General features: G+C 58.7%; 1 protein-coding gene across 1 annotated transcript in view; it reads right to left on the bottom strand.

The window, feature by feature from the left end:
• The window catches only part of INTS3 (integrator complex subunit 3), a 28,376-nt gene that overhangs the window by 7,643 nt on the left and 2,715 nt on the right, over positions 1 to 18,018 (bottom strand). Inside the window, exons 4-20 of the mRNA XM_068175097.1 lie at positions 15,958 to 16,071; positions 15,071 to 15,155; positions 13,290 to 13,356; positions 10,893 to 11,037; positions 9,900 to 10,029; positions 9,115 to 9,212; positions 7,302 to 7,493; positions 6,159 to 6,246; positions 5,237 to 5,316; positions 4,431 to 4,522; positions 3,964 to 4,070; positions 3,577 to 3,693; positions 2,858 to 2,987; positions 2,431 to 2,485; positions 1,554 to 1,657; positions 613 to 657; positions 307 to 426 (exon numbers count right to left, since the gene is read on the bottom strand). Coding sequence (XP_068031198.1) covers positions 307 to 426; positions 613 to 657; positions 1,554 to 1,657; positions 2,431 to 2,485; positions 2,858 to 2,987; positions 3,577 to 3,693; positions 3,964 to 4,070; positions 4,431 to 4,522; positions 5,237 to 5,316; positions 6,159 to 6,246; positions 7,302 to 7,493; positions 9,115 to 9,212; positions 9,900 to 10,029; positions 10,893 to 11,037; positions 13,290 to 13,356; positions 15,071 to 15,155; positions 15,958 to 16,071 — 1,769 coding nt within the window. The remainder of the gene's footprint in view (positions 1 to 306; positions 427 to 612; positions 658 to 1,553; positions 1,658 to 2,430; positions 2,486 to 2,857; positions 2,988 to 3,576; positions 3,694 to 3,963; positions 4,071 to 4,430; positions 4,523 to 5,236; positions 5,317 to 6,158; positions 6,247 to 7,301; positions 7,494 to 9,114; positions 9,213 to 9,899; positions 10,030 to 10,892; positions 11,038 to 13,289; positions 13,357 to 15,070; positions 15,156 to 15,957; positions 16,072 to 18,018) is intronic.

Here is an 18,018-nt window from a genome sequence, read left to right as displayed (position 1 = left end):
CCGGCACAGTGCTGGCACAGACCTGGCACAGCTGCTGCACACCTGGCACAGGGCTGTCACAGCTGGCACAGAATTGGCACATGGCGGGTGCACACCTGGCACAGGGCTGGCACAGCTGAGCCACGCCACCACCGCGGACAGGGACAGGCAGGGGAGGGACCCAGGTAGGAAGAAGGTGCCCAGGTGAGGGGGAGGAGCCACGGGAGGGCGGGGCCCAGGTGAGGGGGAGGAGCCAGAGGAGGGCGGGGCCCAGGTGAGGGGGAGGAGCCAGAGGAGGGCGGGGCCCAGGTGGCCCCGGGGCCTCACCTGGCCCTCAGGTAGTAGAGCAGGTGGTATCCGATCTTGGGCTGCTTCTGGTAGAGCTCGGAGAGCAGGTCCAGCAGCAGCGAGAAGCCGCTGTTGTCCTCCTGCATCTGGCACAGGTTCCTTGGGAAGAGCGGGAATGTCGGCAGGATAACAGCTCCTGAGGCACCTCCCGCTCCCCCAAATCCCAAAAAAACCCCCTGGTTTCCCACTGGAAATATGACAGAGGGAAGTGGGAAACTCCGTGGGATCTTGGGACCGGCGCTGAGCAGGCGAGCCCGGAATTCCTGAGGATTTTGGGGAACGTACCGGAAGATCAGGTACAGGGGTTTCCCCACGGACTCCTCCAGGGACCTGGGGACAGACGGACACTCTGAGCTCCCGGGGCACCGGATTTTCCCGGGTTTTCCCGGGAATGGCACCGGAACAGCCCTGGGGAACTGCCCTGGATCCCTCCAGGTTTTCCCAGGAATGGCAACAGGCCTCTGGATTTTCCCAGGAACGGGAACAGCCACGGATCCCTCTAGGTTTTCCCAGGAATGGCACAGGAACAGACTTGGATCCCTCTGGATTTTCCCAGGAACAGGAACAGCCCTGGATCCCTCTGGATTTTCCCAGGAACGGGAACAGCCACGGATCCCTCTAGGTTTTCCCAGGAATGGCACAGGAACAGCCCTGGATCCCTCTGGATTTTCCCAGGAACAGGAACAGCCATGGATCCCTCTAGGTTTTCCCAGGAATGGCACAGGAACAGTCCTGGATCCCTCTGGATTTTCCCAGGAATGGCACAGGAACAGCCCTGGATCCCTCTGGATTTTCCCAGGAATGGGAAGAGCCCTGGATCCCTCCAGTTTTTCCCAGGAACAGCCCTGGATCCCACTGGGTTTTCCTGGGAATGGGAACAACCCTCTGGATTTTCCCAGGAACAGGAACAGCCCCAGATCCCTCTGAGTTTTCCCAGGAACGGGAACAGCCCTGGATCCCTCTGAGTTTTCCCAGGAATGGGAACAGCCCTCTGGATTCTCTCAGGAACGGGAACAGCCCTGGATCCCTCTGAGTTTTCCCAGGAACGGGAAAAACCCTGGATCCCGTGGCCGCAGACCCTGCAGCAGCCCCAGCTCCCAGCAAACCCTGGAGAAGGAGCTGGCCGGGGTGAGCCCAGCAGAAACTTCCCAGGGAAGCCGCTTCCAAACCAGGATCATTTCCCTGGGAACATTCCCCCCAGTCCGAGGGGGATCCCGAGCCCTTACTCCTCCGTGATCTCCTCCGGCAGCACCTCCCCGCGGAAGTGAGCCTTGAACAGCTCCTGCAGGCACGAGGCGAGCACTGAGAGCTGCTCCGAGTCGAAATCCTCCTGGGAAAGGCACAGGAAGGGGGAAAGGAGGAGCTCAGACCCTGCCTGGCACAGGGAAGGGATGCCGGGCTGCTCCGGAGGGGATTCCAGCACCAGGGATCCCCAATCACTGCCAGGGATCCCAGGATCTTGAAAACAATCCCGGACCTTTGCCAGTGACCCCAGATCACTCCCAGCAAACCCTGATCACTCCCAGCAATCCCAGATCACTCCCAGCAATCCCAGATCCACTCCCAGCAATCCCAGATCACTCCCAGCAATCCCAGATCATTCCCAGCAATCCCAGATCATTCCCAGCAATCCCAGATCCATTCCCAGCAATCCCAGATCATTCCCAGCAATCCCAGATCCATTCCCACTAATCCCAGATCCACTCCCAGCAATCCCAGATCATTCCCAGATCTCTGTCACCAATCCCAGATCACTCCCAGCAATCCCAGATCATTCCCAGCAGGGATGGATCCACGGATGGAGCTGCCCAGGCTCTGAAGTGGATCCCAAATGGATCTGGGTGCCCCCAGCCTATGTCCTGCTCCAGGGGCAGAGGTAATCCCAAATCCTGCCCGGGACGGATCCCAAATCCCAGCTGGGATGGATCCCAAATCCTGCCTGGGATGGATCCTGAATCCTGCCTGAGATGAATCCCAGATCCCAGGTGGGACAGATCCCAAATCCCAGCCGGGATGGATCCCAAATCCCAGGTGGGACGGATCCCAAACCCCCCACAAGATGGATCCCAGGTCCCAGATCCCGGCCGCCCCCGGCTCCGTTACCTCCAGGACCTGATCCACGATTTCCTGCATGACCTCGCACTGCGCCTCCGTGTCACTGCACACCACAGGGACAGGAATGCCCCGTTACTGGGAGCACTGGGAGAGCGGGGATGGGCTCGGGGCTGCCTCTGGGGGAGGCCCAGGTGTGCAGATCCCAGGGTGGCATGAATTCCGGGATTAAAAGCAGGATTTTAAGGGCACTTAAAGCCAGGAATTCCACGGAATCGCTGGGGCCGAGCTCTGTCCCACCTCCCCTGGGCGCTGGGAATTGAGGGTGGAGGTGAGAGCTCCAAGGCTCTCCTCCAGCTCCTTCCCAAGCCCTTTCCCTGCAGGAATTCCCTCTCCACGGGGACAAACCACGGGGCTGAAGGAGCTCTGGGAGCCCTGGAGAGATCCACGGGAATGGGAAGAAGGGGAATGGCCCCACCTGCCCTTCTGCAGCTGCAGCACTTTGTCCTTCAGGGACTCGTCCAGCTGCTCCAGGAACGGGGTGATGTCCACGGGCTCCTCCACGATGGATTCCTTGATCGGATGGAACCTGAACTCCCTCTTCTTCCCTGAAAACCCGGGAAGCCCCAGTGGAATGAGGGATTTTCCTCCTTCCCAGCAATCCCTGTCCTGGATCCCTCTCCCCCTTGGAGCCGGGATGAAGGTGGGAATGTCTGGGATTGTGGTCTCTGCTCAGTTCCCGTTCCCAAGCCTGACCCTCCAACGTTCCCAAGGCGTCTCCAAGGAGGCACAATTTGGGATTGGGATTCTGAGGCTCCCAGGCCACATCCTCTGCCCCATCCCAGGCCTGCGGGCACTTCCCACTGCTGGGAAAACCCCCTGGGCATGGCGGGGATCCCACAAGGATCCCACCAGTGAGGCTCCAGAGGGGGAGCAGAGGGGATTTGGGTGAGACCAGTCGGGATCTGAGGCTGGAAAAGTGCTCTGAGCTCCTGGGAACAGCCAGGAGAGGGAACAAATCCCACTGGGATTTGGGAATCAGCCCCTCCACACCCTCCCTGCAGGAGGAAACCTGGGATCCCCCAGCGGGATCAGCTCCTGGGCAAGGGGCTTTGAGGGGATCGTGCTGACATCCGGGAATTCTGCGGCGTGGTGGGAACTGTGTGAATTCCAGGGGAATTCCAGGAGCTCCCTCACCTTTGCTGCTCAGCTCCTCCTCGTCATCGCTGAAGGCGGCCTCGGCGTTGTCATAGCAACCGTCATCCTTCTCCAGGTGATTCTCCATCTCCATGGGAACCGGCTCCTCGATTTTCACTGGGAGCACACACGGAGCCAGGTGAGGCCTCTGCCAGGGCCTCTCCCAAAAAACAGCTCTGGGAAAGGGCTGCAGGTGCTTTGGGAAGGGATCCCGTGCAGCTGAGGGGACGCTGGAGCGACCACAATTCCCTAAATCCCATTTTAATTCCCTAAACTCCCAGCCCTGCTCTCCCTGGAGCCTCGCCCGACCCATCCAGCCACTGCTGCTGGAGGAATTCCTTGGAAAACTCCCTCAGAGGACCTGCCAGGAGCCCCCACATTCCCTACCTTCGATGGGGGGCGAGGGAGAGCTGCAGAATTCCGGGAATTTCTCCCTGAGCATGGCCCGGAGCTCCTTGTCCAGCTTGGGGTTGTCGAAGAGCGGGGCCAGGTGCCTGTGAGGGACGGGACAGGGATCAGCTGGAGCTGGGATGGGGCCTCATCCCTTTGGGAATGCTGGGGGCTCCTCCCTAGGCCAGGGTTTGCCACCTGCAGCTCCCTGGGATGCCACCAGAACACGGGAGTGGGAGAAGGGGCTGGAATTCCTGGGAGGAATCCCGGGAAATCCCAATTCCCTCACTCCCCCCCATCCCTTTTCCCTCACGGGGCAGCTCCAGGACACAACCCTGGCTGCTCCCAAGTTTTCATGGATAACAGCAGGGGCTCAGAGCTCTGGGAGAGACCCAGGGGAGCAGGGGGCAGCTGTGTCCACGTTGGGAACGCAGGAAAAACGTGGGAAAACCCGGGGCTCTTACGCCAGGACTCGCTTCTCCACGATGTGGGTGAGGGAGTTGAACACGCCCTGCCGGACGTGGGCTTCCAGAGGGGGGTAGAAATTGGGAATGATCTGGAAGAAATCAGGGGTGGAGAGCGGGCTTAGGGGTCTGCAAGCGGGAGGAAATCCCTGCCAGGGGCAGGAAATTCCTGAATGCTCGGCTCTGTCCAGGCTTTTGCTCCTGGGATTCCTCCCTGGCGCCCGGGACGTGCCGGGAATCTCCCCCCAGTCCCGCTGCCAGGAGGGACCAGTTGGGACTGGGAGGGAGGGATGCAGCTCCAGGCCCTTCCCAGCAGCACCCCCAGCCCTCCCCGGGACCCCGCCCCTGGATCCAGCAGCTCCTGGCGCTGCTTCCCTGCCCTGGGACGGGACAGGGATCATTCCCTGACACTCTGATCCCCCACCCCGGGGATGGGGCTGGGCCAGGAACTCCACGAGGAACGTCAGGGAACAATCCAGAAGGATTTTTCCTCCACCGCCCTGGCAGGGGTTGCTGGCAGCGCTGCCTTCCCACCAGACACGGATGACACGCGGCCCCAGAGCTCCAGGAATGCTCTGGATTTTTCCCACCGAGTGCTGGGGATGATTTGGCAGCAAAGGGAAAATCCCTCCTCGATTCGGGATGAGGATGGGAGCTTCAGGTGCCTCGGGAAGCCGGAGGGGGGGGATCCCAGGGGGGATCTTTTTGGGTGGGATTTGTGGAGCCCAGCAGGTCTCTCTCTCTCTCTCTCTCTCCCCCAGCTTTCCCCACCCCCAGGAATTCCCTGGAGAAGGAGGGGCGCTCACCCGGCACATGAAATCCAGCAGCGTGGCCGTGATGGCCGGGTGGGGCTTCATGGAGTGGTGCATGACCAGGATGGCGGGTTCTGGGGGGAGGGAGCGGGCTCAGAGACCCCAGAGACCCCAGATCCCCGATCCCTGCCGAGGGATCCGTGGGATCCATGGGGTGGGACCCAGGGGCTGAGGGGCAGCCGGGTCCAGAGCTGCCCGTGGGTCACAACGACCCCATATCCCACCCCAGGAACAGCCCATGGATCCCATGCCATGGTGGATCCCCATGGATCCCACCCCCAGGTGGATCTCCATGGATCCCACCCCCAGGAACTACCCATGGATCCCATCCCATGGTGGATCCCCATGGATCCCACCCCCAGGTAGATCTCCATGGATCCCATCCCATGGTGGATCCCCATGGATTCCACTCAGGAACCCATCCCAAGGCAGATCTCCATGGATCCCACCCAAGGATCCCATCCCATGGTGGGTCCTCATGGATCCCACCCTCAGGAACACCCCATGGATCCCATCCCAAGGCAGATCTCCACAGATCCCACCCCAGGATCCCATCCCATGGTGGATCCCCATGGATCCCAACCCAGGAACACCCCATGGATTCCATCCCATGGTGGATCACCATGGATCCCACCCCAAAAACACCCCCAGGATCCCATCCCCAGGTGGATCCCCAGGGATCCCACCCCCAGGAACTGCCCATGGATCCCACCCCAGGATCCCACCCCAAGGCGGATCCCCATCGATCCCACCCCAGGAACTGCCCATGGATCCCACCCCAAGGCGGATCCCCATCGATCCCACCCCAGGAACGGCCCATGGATCCCATCCCATGGCGGATCCCCACGGATCCCTCCCCAGGATCCCATCCCCAGGCGGATCCCCGGGGATCCCGCCGCGGGCAGGCCCCACACACCGATGTTCATGATGCTGTCCTTCTCGGGGTTGAAGAAGAGCCAATCGTAGAACAGCGCCAGCTTGGCGTTGGAAGCGGCGACGTTCGACTGCAGGAGACCAAAAAACCCCAAATTATTCCCCGAAGACAACGCCCAGATCCCCCCAGGATTCCTTGAGATCCCTCCAAGAACCCCCTGAGATCCCATCCTGTTCCCTGGTTTTGGGATCTTCCCATTCCCAGCCCATCCTGTAACCCATTTTTAGGATATTCCCATTCCCAGCCCATCCCGTGACCCATTTTTAGGATATTCCCATTCCCAAACCCACCCCATGCCCCATTTTTAGGATATTCTCATTCCCAGCCCATCCCATGCCCCGTTTTTAGGATATTCTCATTCCCAGCCCATCCCATGCCCCGTTTTTAGGATATTCTCATTCCCAGCCCATCCCATGCTCCGTTTTTAGGATGTTCCTATTCCCACACCCCATTTTCGGGCTCTCCCCACTCCCAACCCACCCTGTGCCCCGTTTTTGGGATGTTCCCATTCCCACGCCCCATTTTTGGGATGTTCCCATTCCCATGCCCCGTTTTTGGGATGTTCCCATTCCCATGCCCCATTTTTGGGATGTTTCCATTCCCACGCCCCATTTTTGGGATATTCCCATTCCCATGCCCCATTTTCTGGCTCTCCCCACTCCCAGCCCACCCCGTGCCCGTTTTGAGGTGCCCATTTCGGGGTGCCCATTTTGGGGTGCCCGTGTTGGGGTGCCTGTTCTAGGGTGCCTGTACTGGGGTGCCCGTTTCGGGGTGCCCATTTTGGGGTGCCCATTTCGGGGTGCCCATTTCGGGGTGCCTGTTCTAGGGTGCCAATTTCGGGGTGGCCGTATTGGGGTGCCCATTTCAGGGTGCCTGTTCTAGGGTGCCCATTTCGGGGTGGCCGTTTTGGGGTGCCTGTTCTAGGGTGCCCATTTCGGGGTGCCCATTTCAGGGTGCCTGTTCTAGGGTGCCCATTTCGGGGTGGCCGTTTTGGGGTGCCTGTTCTGGGGTGCCCGTTTCGGGGTGGCCGTTTTGGGGTGCCTGTTCTGAGGTGCCCGTTTCGGGGTGGCCGTTTTGGGGTGCCTGTTCTGGGGTGCCCGTTTCGGGGTGCCCGCGGGCGCTGACCGTGCAGGTGGTGAGCAGCCAGCCGATGATGGCCCAGCGGGGCAGGATGTCGGAGCTGAGCACCTCGTTGGAGGGGTGCACCACGCCGCAGATGTAGCGGATCAGGTCGCAGCGCAGGGATTGGCTGTCGGGGGTGGACAGGTACTGCCGCTGGAACCAGTCCTGGTAGCGCTTCTGCTGCCCGAAACGCACCTGGGGACACCACAGGGCTGGCACTGGGGACACCACAGGGCTGGCACTGGGGACAGGGACGGGGCTGGAAATGGGGACGGGGATGGGGCTGGAAATGGGGACGGGGATGGGGCTGGCAGTGGGGACAGGGCTGGCACTGGGGACAGGGACAGGGATGGAAATGGGGACAGGGCTGGGAATGGGGACAGGGACAGGGCTGGAAATGGGGACAGGGACAGGGCTGGAAATGGGGACAGGGATGGGGCTGGAAGTGGGGACGGGGATGGGGCTGGCAGTGGGGACAGGGCTGGCACTGGGGACAGGGACAGGGATGGAAATGGGGACAGGGCTGGGAATGGGGACAGGGACAGGGCTGGAAATGGGGACAGGGACAGGGCTGGAAATGGGGACAGGGATGGGGCTGGAAGTGGGGACAGGGACGGGGCTGGCACTGGGGACACGGACAGGGCTGGCAGTGGGGACAGGGACAGGGCTGGCAGTGGGGACACGGACAGGGCTGGAAATGGGGACAGGGACAGGGCTGGAAATGGGGACAGGGACAGGGCTGGAAATGGGGACAGGGACAGGGCTGGCAGTGGGGACACGGACGGGGCTGGCAGTGGGGACAGGGACGGGGCTGGAAATGGGGACAGGGACGGGGCTGGAAATGGGGACAGGGACGGGGCTGGAAATGGGGACAGGGACGGGGCTGGCAGTGGGGACACGGACAGGGCTGGCAGTGGGGACAGGGACGGGGCTGGAAATGGGGACAGGGACGGGGCTGGAAATGGGGACAGGGACGGGGCTGGAAATGGGGACAGGGACGGGGCTGGCAGTGGGGACAGGGACAGGGCTGGCAGTGGGGACACGGACAGGGCTGGCAGTGGGGACACAGACAGGGCTGGCAGTGGGGACACGGACAGGGCTGGCAGTGGGGACAGGGACAGGGCTGGAAATGGGGACACGGACAGGGCTCGAAATGGGGACAGGGACGGGGCTGGCAGTGGGGACACGGACAGGGCTGGCAGTGGGGACAGGGACGGGGCTGGAAATGGGGACACAACAGGGCTGGCACTGGGGACAGGGATGGGGCTGGCAGTGGGGACACTCAGGACCCTGAGAGACACAGGACAGCGCTGGCAGTGGGGACAGGAACGGGGCTGGAAATGGGGACATGCAGGATCCTGAGCCAGGGGGGGATCTGGGAGGGAATCCATTGGGGATTTGGGACAGAATCCAGGGGGAACTTGGGAGGGAACCCATTGGGATATTAGGGATGGAACCCATTGGGAATTCAGGATGGAACCCAGGGGGAACTGGGGAGGAAACCCAGGGGGAATTTGGGATGGAATCCAGGGGGAACTGGGGATGGAATCCAGGGGGAACTGGGGAGGAAACCCAGGGGGAATTTGGGAGGAGACCCAGGGGGAATTTGGGAGGAGACCCAGGGGGAATTGGGGATGGAATCCAGGAGGAACTGGGGATGGAATCCAGGGGGAACTGGGGATGGAATCCAGGGGGAACTGGGGATGGAATCCAGGAGGAACTGGGGATGGAATCCAGGGGGAACTGGGGATGGAATCCAGGGGGAACTGGGGATGGAATCCAGGAGGAACTGGGGATGGAATCCAGGGGGAATTACCCGTGAGGTCATGAAGAGCAGCTTGGTCTCCATGTCCGGGGTGAGGCGGCACGCCAGGAACTTGCGGGAGGTCCTGGACTGCAGGAGCTGCAGCACACCTGGGGAGGGACAGGCAACGGGATTTTGGTTGGAAAAGGGCTCCAACACATCCAGAGGAGCTCCCCTGAGCAGCATCTGAGGTGTCTAAGAGAATTTAACTGGGCTCCAAAGGGGTGGGAACACTTCAAAGCCCCATTTCCCTGGAACTGCTGCATCCAGAACCTGCTGGGAAGCGCCCAGGGAAGGGAACAATTTATAGGAATATCATTAATGTAAATGAAGCTGGTGAATCCATCACTCTTTCCATAGAACGAGGCTACTGGGAGGAATCAAATCCCATGGAAGTACCACTTGCTGCAACTCCTGGAATTCCTGCTTTTTATGGGGCCTCTCCAGGCTCTGCTCAGTCACTTCAGAGCTTGGACTCACCTTTTAAATCACTTAATTAAGGGAAGTAGCTCTGATTATCCCGGAATTGCAGACTGGTTTGGGTTGGAATCACCCAGAGATCACCCAATCCACAGACAGGGGCAATTCCCACTGGATCAGGCTGTTCCAACGCAGTTTGGAACAATTCCAGGGAGGAGAAGCTACGGGAGTGTGGAGCCCAGGAGCAGCACCATTTAAGGATCCCACGAGGTTTTCTGGGATGGGTCAGGCCCGGATGCCTCCGAGGCCTCTGCAGCATTGGAAAATCCCTGGGAAACGGTGCTGGGTGAGCACAGGGAATGTTCCAGGCCTGGTACCTGTGAACTGGGAGCTGAGCACCTGCGGGTTGTGCAGGATGTCCTTCCAGAGCTGCTCGAACTCCGGGATCCGCGCCACGTTCTGCAGCAGCCGCACCAGGTCCCGGCCGATCATGAAACAATCCATGAACTGGGGAAAACAAAAAAGTGGAATTCACAGGAAAATCCCGGTCGGAGCAGGGGGATGGGAGCGGGGAAGGGAGGAACGCGCGGTGCTGCCGCCTCCCCGGGCACGTTCCGCTCCGTTCCCCGCAGGTTGGGATCGGGGGGGGACAGGCAGGGAAGGCTGGAAGCTATTTTGGAATGTTCTCCCTCCCAAAGCAAACAATCAGCCCACAAATCCCATAAATCTGCCACCTTCCCCCCAGCGCTGCGGCCGGCCCCGCAGCCGGATCCTGGCACGGGGGAAGGGGCGAGCGGGCGGCGCTGGGAGCTGGGGGAGGATGGGGAATTGGGAGGATTTGGGATAAATCCCAGCTCCGGGGGGGGGGGTTCTCCTGCTCCATCCAGAGCCAAACGAGGCCTGGAGCTGCTGCCGTGCCCCCATCCCAAAATGCCCTTCCCAGGGGAACAAGATCCCAGCCCAATCCACACCCCTGCTCCCGGAGCAGGGAGATGCAGGATCCCAATCCCATTCCCAATCCCTTTCCCACCTCAATCCCATCCCAATCCCAATCCCATTTTCACTCCCATTCCCATCCCACTCACCCTCTCCCGGAGCAGGGAGAAGCAGAATCCCATTCCCAATCCCACCCCAATCCCAATCCCATGCTCTCACCCTCTCCCGGAGCAGGGAGCCACAGGATCCCATTCCCAATCCCATTCCCAATCCCACCCTAATCCCATTCCCAATCCCACTCCCATTCCCAATCCCACCCCACCCCACTCACTCTCTCCCGGAGCAGGGAGACGCAGGGTCCCATTCCCTCCCATTCCCATCCCATAACCAATCCCTCTCCCACCCCAATCCCATTCCCAATCCCAAGCTCTCACCCTCTCCCGGAGCAGGGAGACGCAGAACTCCACCTCCTTCTGGCGCAGCGCCTGCAGCGCGGCCGTGCCGTGGTGGTCCACGATGAGCCGCAGGTAGGTGTACACGGCCATGGCCACCAGCAGGCTGCTCTTCAGCACCCACTCCCTGAAAACCCCAAATCCGCCCCAAAATCAGCGCAGCCCCGAGCGGGACGGACCCCCCGGGCACCGGGGTTTTGTGGGATTGGGGTTTGGGAACCCCGGGAACCCCGGTTTGGGAACGCCGGGAACGGGCCAGCAGCAAAGGTAGGAACAGGCTGGTGTCACCTGGAACAATCACCCAGGGTAACAGCAGAGGTGTTAATTAATGAGGGTGTTAATTGGGGGATGTGTTAATTAATAAAGATATTAAATTATATCTTTGTGGGATCAGGGTTTGGGAACCCCGGGAACGGCGGGAACCCTGGTTTGGGAACGCCGGGAACGGGCCAGCAGCAAAGGTAGGAACAGGCTGGTGTCACCTGGAACAATCACCCAGGGTAACAGCAGAGGTGTTAATTAATGAGGGTGTTAATTGGGGGATGTGTTAATTAATAAAGATATTAAATTATATCTTTGTGGGATCGGGGTTTGGGAACCCCGGGAATGGGCCAGCAGCAAAGGTGGGATCAGGCTGGTGTCACCTGGAACCATCACCCAGGGTAACAGCAGAGGTGTTAATTAATGAGGGTGTTAATTGGGGGATGTGTTAATTAATAAAGATATTAAATGATATCTTTGTGGGATCGGGGTTTGGGAACCCCGGGAATGGGCCAGCAGCAAAGGTGGGATCAGGCTGGTGTCACCTGGAACCATCGCCCAGGGGATCAGCAAAAGTGCTAATTAATAAATACATTCATTAGGGATCGTGTTAATTAATGAGTGTGTTAATTGGGGGATGTGTTAATTAATAAAGGTAATAAATAATACAGATATTAAATGATATCTTTGTGGGATCGGGGTTTGGGAAGGGAACACCGGGAATGGGCCAGCAGCAAAGGTGGGACCAGCCTGGTGTCACCTGGAACCATCAGGGTGTCAGCAAAGGTGTTAATTAATGAAAGTGTTAATTGAGGAGTGTGTTAATTAATAAAGATAACAAATAAAATAGACATTAAATTATAACTTTGTGGGATCAGGGCATGGGAACGCCTGGAATGGGCCAGCAGCAAAGGTGGGATCAGGCTGGTGTCACCTGGAACCATCGCCCAGGGGATCAGCAAAGGTGCTAATTAATAAATATATTCATTAAGGGATCAGCAAAAGTGTTAATTAATAAGTGTGTTATTGAGGAATGTGTTAATTGATAAAGATATTAAACGATATCTTTGTGGGAGCGGGGTTTGGGAAGGGAACACTGGGAATGGGCCAGCAGCAAAGGTGGGAACAGGCTGGTGTGTATTAATTGGGGAATGTGTTAATTAATGAAGGTAATAAACAACGAAGATTTTAAATTACACAGATATTAATTGATAAATATATTAGTGATGAAGGTAGAATTGACAGACTTTGGAAAATCCAGCCCTGGTGGCTCCTGCTGGCTCTGGGAGCTGGATCCGGGGAATAACAATCCCAGGATAAATCCAGCTGGAAAAAGGCTGGGACACAGGGAAATCACGGATTTTAGGGAATCTGCTCCACGGGGAAATCACGGATTTTAGGGAATCTGCTCCACGGGGAAATCACGGATTTTAGGGAATCTGCTCCACGGGGAAATCACGGATTTTAGGGAATCTGCTCCATGGGACAATCACAGATTTAGGGAATCTGCTCCACGGGGAAATCACGGATTTTAGGGAATCTGCTCCATGGAGCAATCACAGATACTAAGGAATTTGCTCCATGGCACAATCACGGATTTTAGGGAATCTGCTCCATGGGACAATCACAGATTTAGGGAATTTGCTCCATGGGACAGTCACGGATTTTAGGGAATCTGCTCCATGGGGCAATTGTGGATTTTAGGGAATTTGCTGCCATTCCAGCTTGGAGCAAAGCTCCTCCCAACCCTGCCTCGGGAATCCTGAAGCCAGGAATTCCGTGGATCCTCGCTGGCCAGCCCGGGATGAGCTTCCCAGATGGCCGAGCCTGGAGCAGGAGCTGCCCAAACACAGGAAACTTTTTCGGGCAATCAACTCCCGGCCGCTGCTCCCAAAGGAAAACCTCCCCCACGGCTCGGGAAGCTCGGGAAGGAAACATTCCCGGGATGCTGGTCCCGAGCCACGCGTGCTCCTCAGCCCCGCAGAGGGGTTTGGGGGGGATCTGGGCAGGATTTGGGGATGTTCAACCAGCAGGAAGAGCTGGGAATTCCCGGTTTGGGAATGTGGGAAGGGCAGGAAGGTGTCCCACTCTCGGCTTGGGGGGGATTCCCGGCCGTACCTTTGCTCCGTCAGGATCTCCAGGACGTTCTCTGCCAGCCAGATGTTCTTGGCAGTCACGTCCCCACCTGGAAAAGCGCCAGGGAAAAACAGCTGGATGGAGCAGAGGGATTTGGAGATGGATGGAGCAGAGGGATTTGGCAGAGGGATGGCTGGGAAAACCATGAAAAAACAGGGAGAACCGGGGAAAACTTGGGAAGACCAGGGAGAACCAGGGAAAACCAGGGAGAACCAGGGAGAACCAGGGAGAACCAGGGAGAACTAGGGAGAACTAGGGAGAACCTGGGAAACCCTGGGAAAATAGGGAAAAAAACAGTGAGAACCTGGGAGAACCAGGAAGAACCTTGGAGAAGCTGGGAGAACCATGGAAAACCATGGAGAACCATGGAGAACCAGGGAAAACCAGGGAAAACCAGGGAAAACCAGGGAAAACCAGGGAAAACCAGGGAAAACCATGGAGAACGAGGGAGAACCAGGGAAAACCATGGAAAACCAGAGAGAACCATGGAGAACCATGGAGAACCATGGAGAACCATGGAGAAGCACGGAAAACCCGCAGGTCCGGAGAACGGGACGGCAGTGAAGGTCATGGAGCGTGAGCCGGAGGGGCCCTGCAGGGCAGGAGTGGCCCGGGGACACTGGGCCTTTCCCAGGGACGCCTTTTCCAGGGCTTTTCCAACTGCTCAGCCCTCCCTCCCTCCCTCCCGGCGTTTCCCACCCCAAACGTGACACCGGGGGGCAGGGGGACAGAATTCCTGCTCCGTGGACGTCAGCCCCGGGAACACGGAAGAGGCTCCGGAAAGGCGTGAGCGGGGCTGGCTCCCAGGGGCTTCCCGAGGGATGAGCGGGGTCCCCGGGGCTGCCAGCCCGGCTCTGCTGCCCCCGGTGATCCCGGTGATCCCGGGAAAAGCCAGGGGCAACGGGAAGCACAGCACTTCCTGCCTGCTCCAGCCTCTGCCGGGAGCCTCCCGGCTCCGGATGAGCCACGGGAACAACGGGATCATCCCGGAGAGATTCCCTGCCTGGAGAGGATCCGGGGACAGATCCTGCAGGAGCCTGCCGGGATCCAGCTCCGTGGGATCCGAGCGAGGGACAGACCCTGGGGCTGGATCTGTGGGGGCCCAGCTGGGGACAGATTTGGGGACAGATCCTGGTGGGCCCTGCCGGGCTCAGGCTGGGATCTGGCCACGCTCCAGAGGGATCCCAGCTTGGATCTGCGAATGCTCCAGAGGATTCCCAGCTCAGATCCCAGGGATTCCCTGCTCAAATCCTGGGGATTCCCAGCTCAGATCCCAAAGACTCCCAGCTCAAATCCGAGGATTCCCAGCAATTCCCAGCCCACATCCCAAGATTTCCTGGCTCAAATCCTGAGGATTCCCAGCTCAGATCCCGAGGATTCCCAGCTCAGATCCCAAAGATTCCCGGCTCACATCCCAAGGATTGTCAGCAATTCCCATCCCAGATCCCAGCATTTCCAGCTCAGATCCAGGGGATTCCCAGCAATTCCCAGCCCAGATCGAGGGGATTTCCAGCTCAGATCCAGAGGATTCCCAGCATTCCTGACCCAGATCCCAGCATTCCCAGCCCAGATCCAGGGGATTTCCAGCTCAGATCCAGAGGATTCCCAGCATTCCTGACCCAGATCCCAGCATTCCCGGCCCAGATCCAGGGGATTTCCAGCTCAGATCCAGGGGATTCCCAGCAATTCCCAGCCCAGATCCAGGGGATTTCCAGCTCAGATCCAGAGGATTCCCAGCCCGGATCCCAGCATTCCCGGCTCACCCGCGATCTGCTTCATGAAGGTCATGCAGACGCCGTCGGCTCCCAGCACTCCGCTCTTCACCAGCTCCCGGAGCAGCCACACCAGCTGGGCAGGGGATTTTGGGATCAGGCACGGCGATTTTGGGATCAGGCACGGGGATTTTGGGATCAGGCACGGCGATTTTGGGATCAGGCACGGGGATTTTGGGGATCAGGCACGGGGATTTTGGGGATCAGGCACGGGGATTTTGGGATCAGGCACGGGGATTTTGGGATCAGGCACGGGGATTTTGGGGATCAGGCACGGGGATTTTGGGGATCAGGCACGGGGATTTTGGGATCAGGCACGGGGATTTTGGGATCAGGCACGGGGATTTTGGGATCAGGCATGGGGATTTTGGGATCAGGCATGGGGATTTTGGGATCAGGCACGGGGATTTTGGGGATCAGGCACGGGGATTTTGGGGATCAGGCACGGGGATTTTGGGATCAGGCACGGGGATTTTGGGATCAGAGCCAGCCACGGCCCCATCCCCACTCCTCCCTCCCACCCTCAGTGTTGGGACAGGGGACTCCAGGTTGGAGATTCCAGAAGATTTCAGGTGGGACAGGAGATTTGGGGTGGGACAGGAGATTCCAGGTGGGACAGGGGATTTGGGGTGGGAGAGGAGGTGCCAGGTGGGAAAGGGGATTCCAGGATATTCCAGGTGGGACAGGGGATTCCAGATGGGACAGGGGATGTCAGGTGGGACAGGAGATTTGGGATGGGACAGGAGATTCCAGGTGGGACAGGAGATTTGGGAGGGGACAGGGGATTTGGGGTGGGACACAAGGAGCCAGGTGGGAAAGGGGATTCCAGGTGGGACAGGGGATTCCTGGTGGGACAGGAGATTCCAGGGATCCCTGACCTGGGTCCTGCAGGTGTCCTGCAGCTTCAGGTACTTCTCCATGAGGATGTGGTTGATCTTGTTGAGGACGATGTTCATCCCGTCCCGGCTCACCAGCGCCAGGTCCCGGTAGCACTGAGTGGGGGAAAAGGGGGAAAACACATCCTGAGCAGGGAATGGATGGCAAATCCACGGATTTTGGGGATGAAACCATCCCAGGAGGAATGTCTGGGGTCATTCCTGGCAGGATCCTCGGGGGGAAGGGCTGGATTTGTGGGATTTCTCCTGCCTGAGCCCTCCAGAATCCCAATCCCTGGCAGATCCACAGGGGAATGAACCCCCCTGGGAGGAAAGCAGGGAATGTCACCAGCACAGATGGAAAAATCCCCCGGGGTGGGGGGAAGAAGCTGAATTCCTCCATTTCTGCCAGGCAGGCACAATCCAGGGGCTCCTCCCTGCATTTAATTAACACTGAGTGATTAATGGAGGCTCCAAACGAGGGGCCAGGGAGAGCAAACAGCCCTGGGGGGTTGGGATGGACAGAGAGGGATGGCAGGGAAAGCTGGGATCATCCCGGGGCTCCCATCCGGAGTAAGCACAGCTGCAGGAGGAGGAGGAGGAGCTGAGGGCAGCTGGGGACACCTGGGCAGCTTTGGGGGTCCCTGTGCCCAGTTTTGGGGCACATTTTGGGTCCCTGTGCCCAGTTTTGGGGCACATTTTGGTCCCTGTGCCCAGTTTTGGGGCACATTTTGGGTCCCTGTACCGGCTTTTGGGGCACATTTTGGTCTTTTTGTCCCTGTGCCAAATTTTGGGTCCCTGTGCCCAGTTTTGGGGCACATTTTGGGGTCCCTGTACCGGGTTTTAGGGCACATTTCAGTCTTTTTGTCCCTGTGCCAAATTTTGGGTCCCTGTGCCCAGTTTTGGGGCACATTTTGGTCCCTGTGCCCAGTTTTGGGGCACATTTTGGGTCCCTGTACCGGCTTTTGGGGCACATTTTGGTCTTTTTGTCCCTGTGCCAAATTTTGGGGTCCTTGTGCCAAGTTTTGGGGCACATTTTGGGTCCCTATGTTGAGTTTTGGGGCACATTTTTGGTCCCTGTGCCAAATTTTGGGGCAGATTTAGGTCCCTGTGCCCAGTTTTGGGGCAGATTTTGGTCTTTTCGTACCTGTGCCGAGTTTTGAGGCAGATTTAGGTCCCTGTGTTGAGTTTTGGGGCACATTTTAGTCCCTGTGCCCAGTTTTGGAGCGCAGAATTTGGGGTCCCTGTGCCAAGTTTTGGGGCAGATTTTGGTCTTTTTGTCCCTGTGCCAAGTTTTGGGTCCTTGTGCCGAGTTTTGGGGCAGATTTAGGTTCCTATGTTGAGTTTTGGGGCACATTTTGGGTCCCTGTGCCAAATTTTGGGTCCCTGTGCCCAGTTTTGGGGCAGATTTGGGGGTCCTGGAGGGCTCCCTGGGCAGGTTTGGGCTCTCTAGGCCAAGTTTTGGGAATCTGTTTTTTCCCAGATCTCAGGAATCCGCCGAGGCCTCTGGGGGGTGGGGGGTGTGGGAGCTCCTCGGGCAGGGAAGGGTTAACCCCAGCCCAAATCCCAAATCCCAAATCCCAGCTGGAATCAGGAATCCCTGGCCAGGCTCCCTGGCTCCAGCAGAGCCGGGCAGATGCAATTATTCCAATTATTCCAACTCATTATTCCCTTGGAAAAGCGCCGTGCTCCGGGCAGCAGCCACGGCAGAATCCTCCCCTTTTCCAGAGGAAAATTCCACAGGAATCCGTGGAAAAATCCCCTCCAGAGGGACGGGATTGTTCCAGCCTTTGCTTCCAGGTGTGGCAGCCCCTGGAGGGCGGAGAGGGGGTCACCCTTTGGAGAAGCTTTCCCTGCCTCGGGAACGGATCCTGGTGGGATTCAGCCTCTCCAGGGCTCCCTGGGAAGGAGCTGGGAATGCTCAGGCGGATCCAAGGAAATAAATCGGATTGCCACCAGCACCAGGAGCAGGAGGATTCCCAGGAAAAGCGGGGTTTTGGTTCCACGAGGGCGTGGATTTGCTCCCAAAGGCAGGATTCCGATCCAGGGTGTGGAATGAAGGGA

The sequence above is a fragment of the Anomalospiza imberbis genome, chromosome 29, assembly GCF_031753505.1.
Source record: "Anomalospiza imberbis isolate Cuckoo-Finch-1a 21T00152 chromosome 29, ASM3175350v1, whole genome shotgun sequence".
NCBI lineage: Eukaryota > Metazoa > Chordata > Aves > Passeriformes > Viduidae > Anomalospiza > Anomalospiza imberbis.
This window is presented reverse-complemented; position numbering and strand designations above follow the sequence as displayed.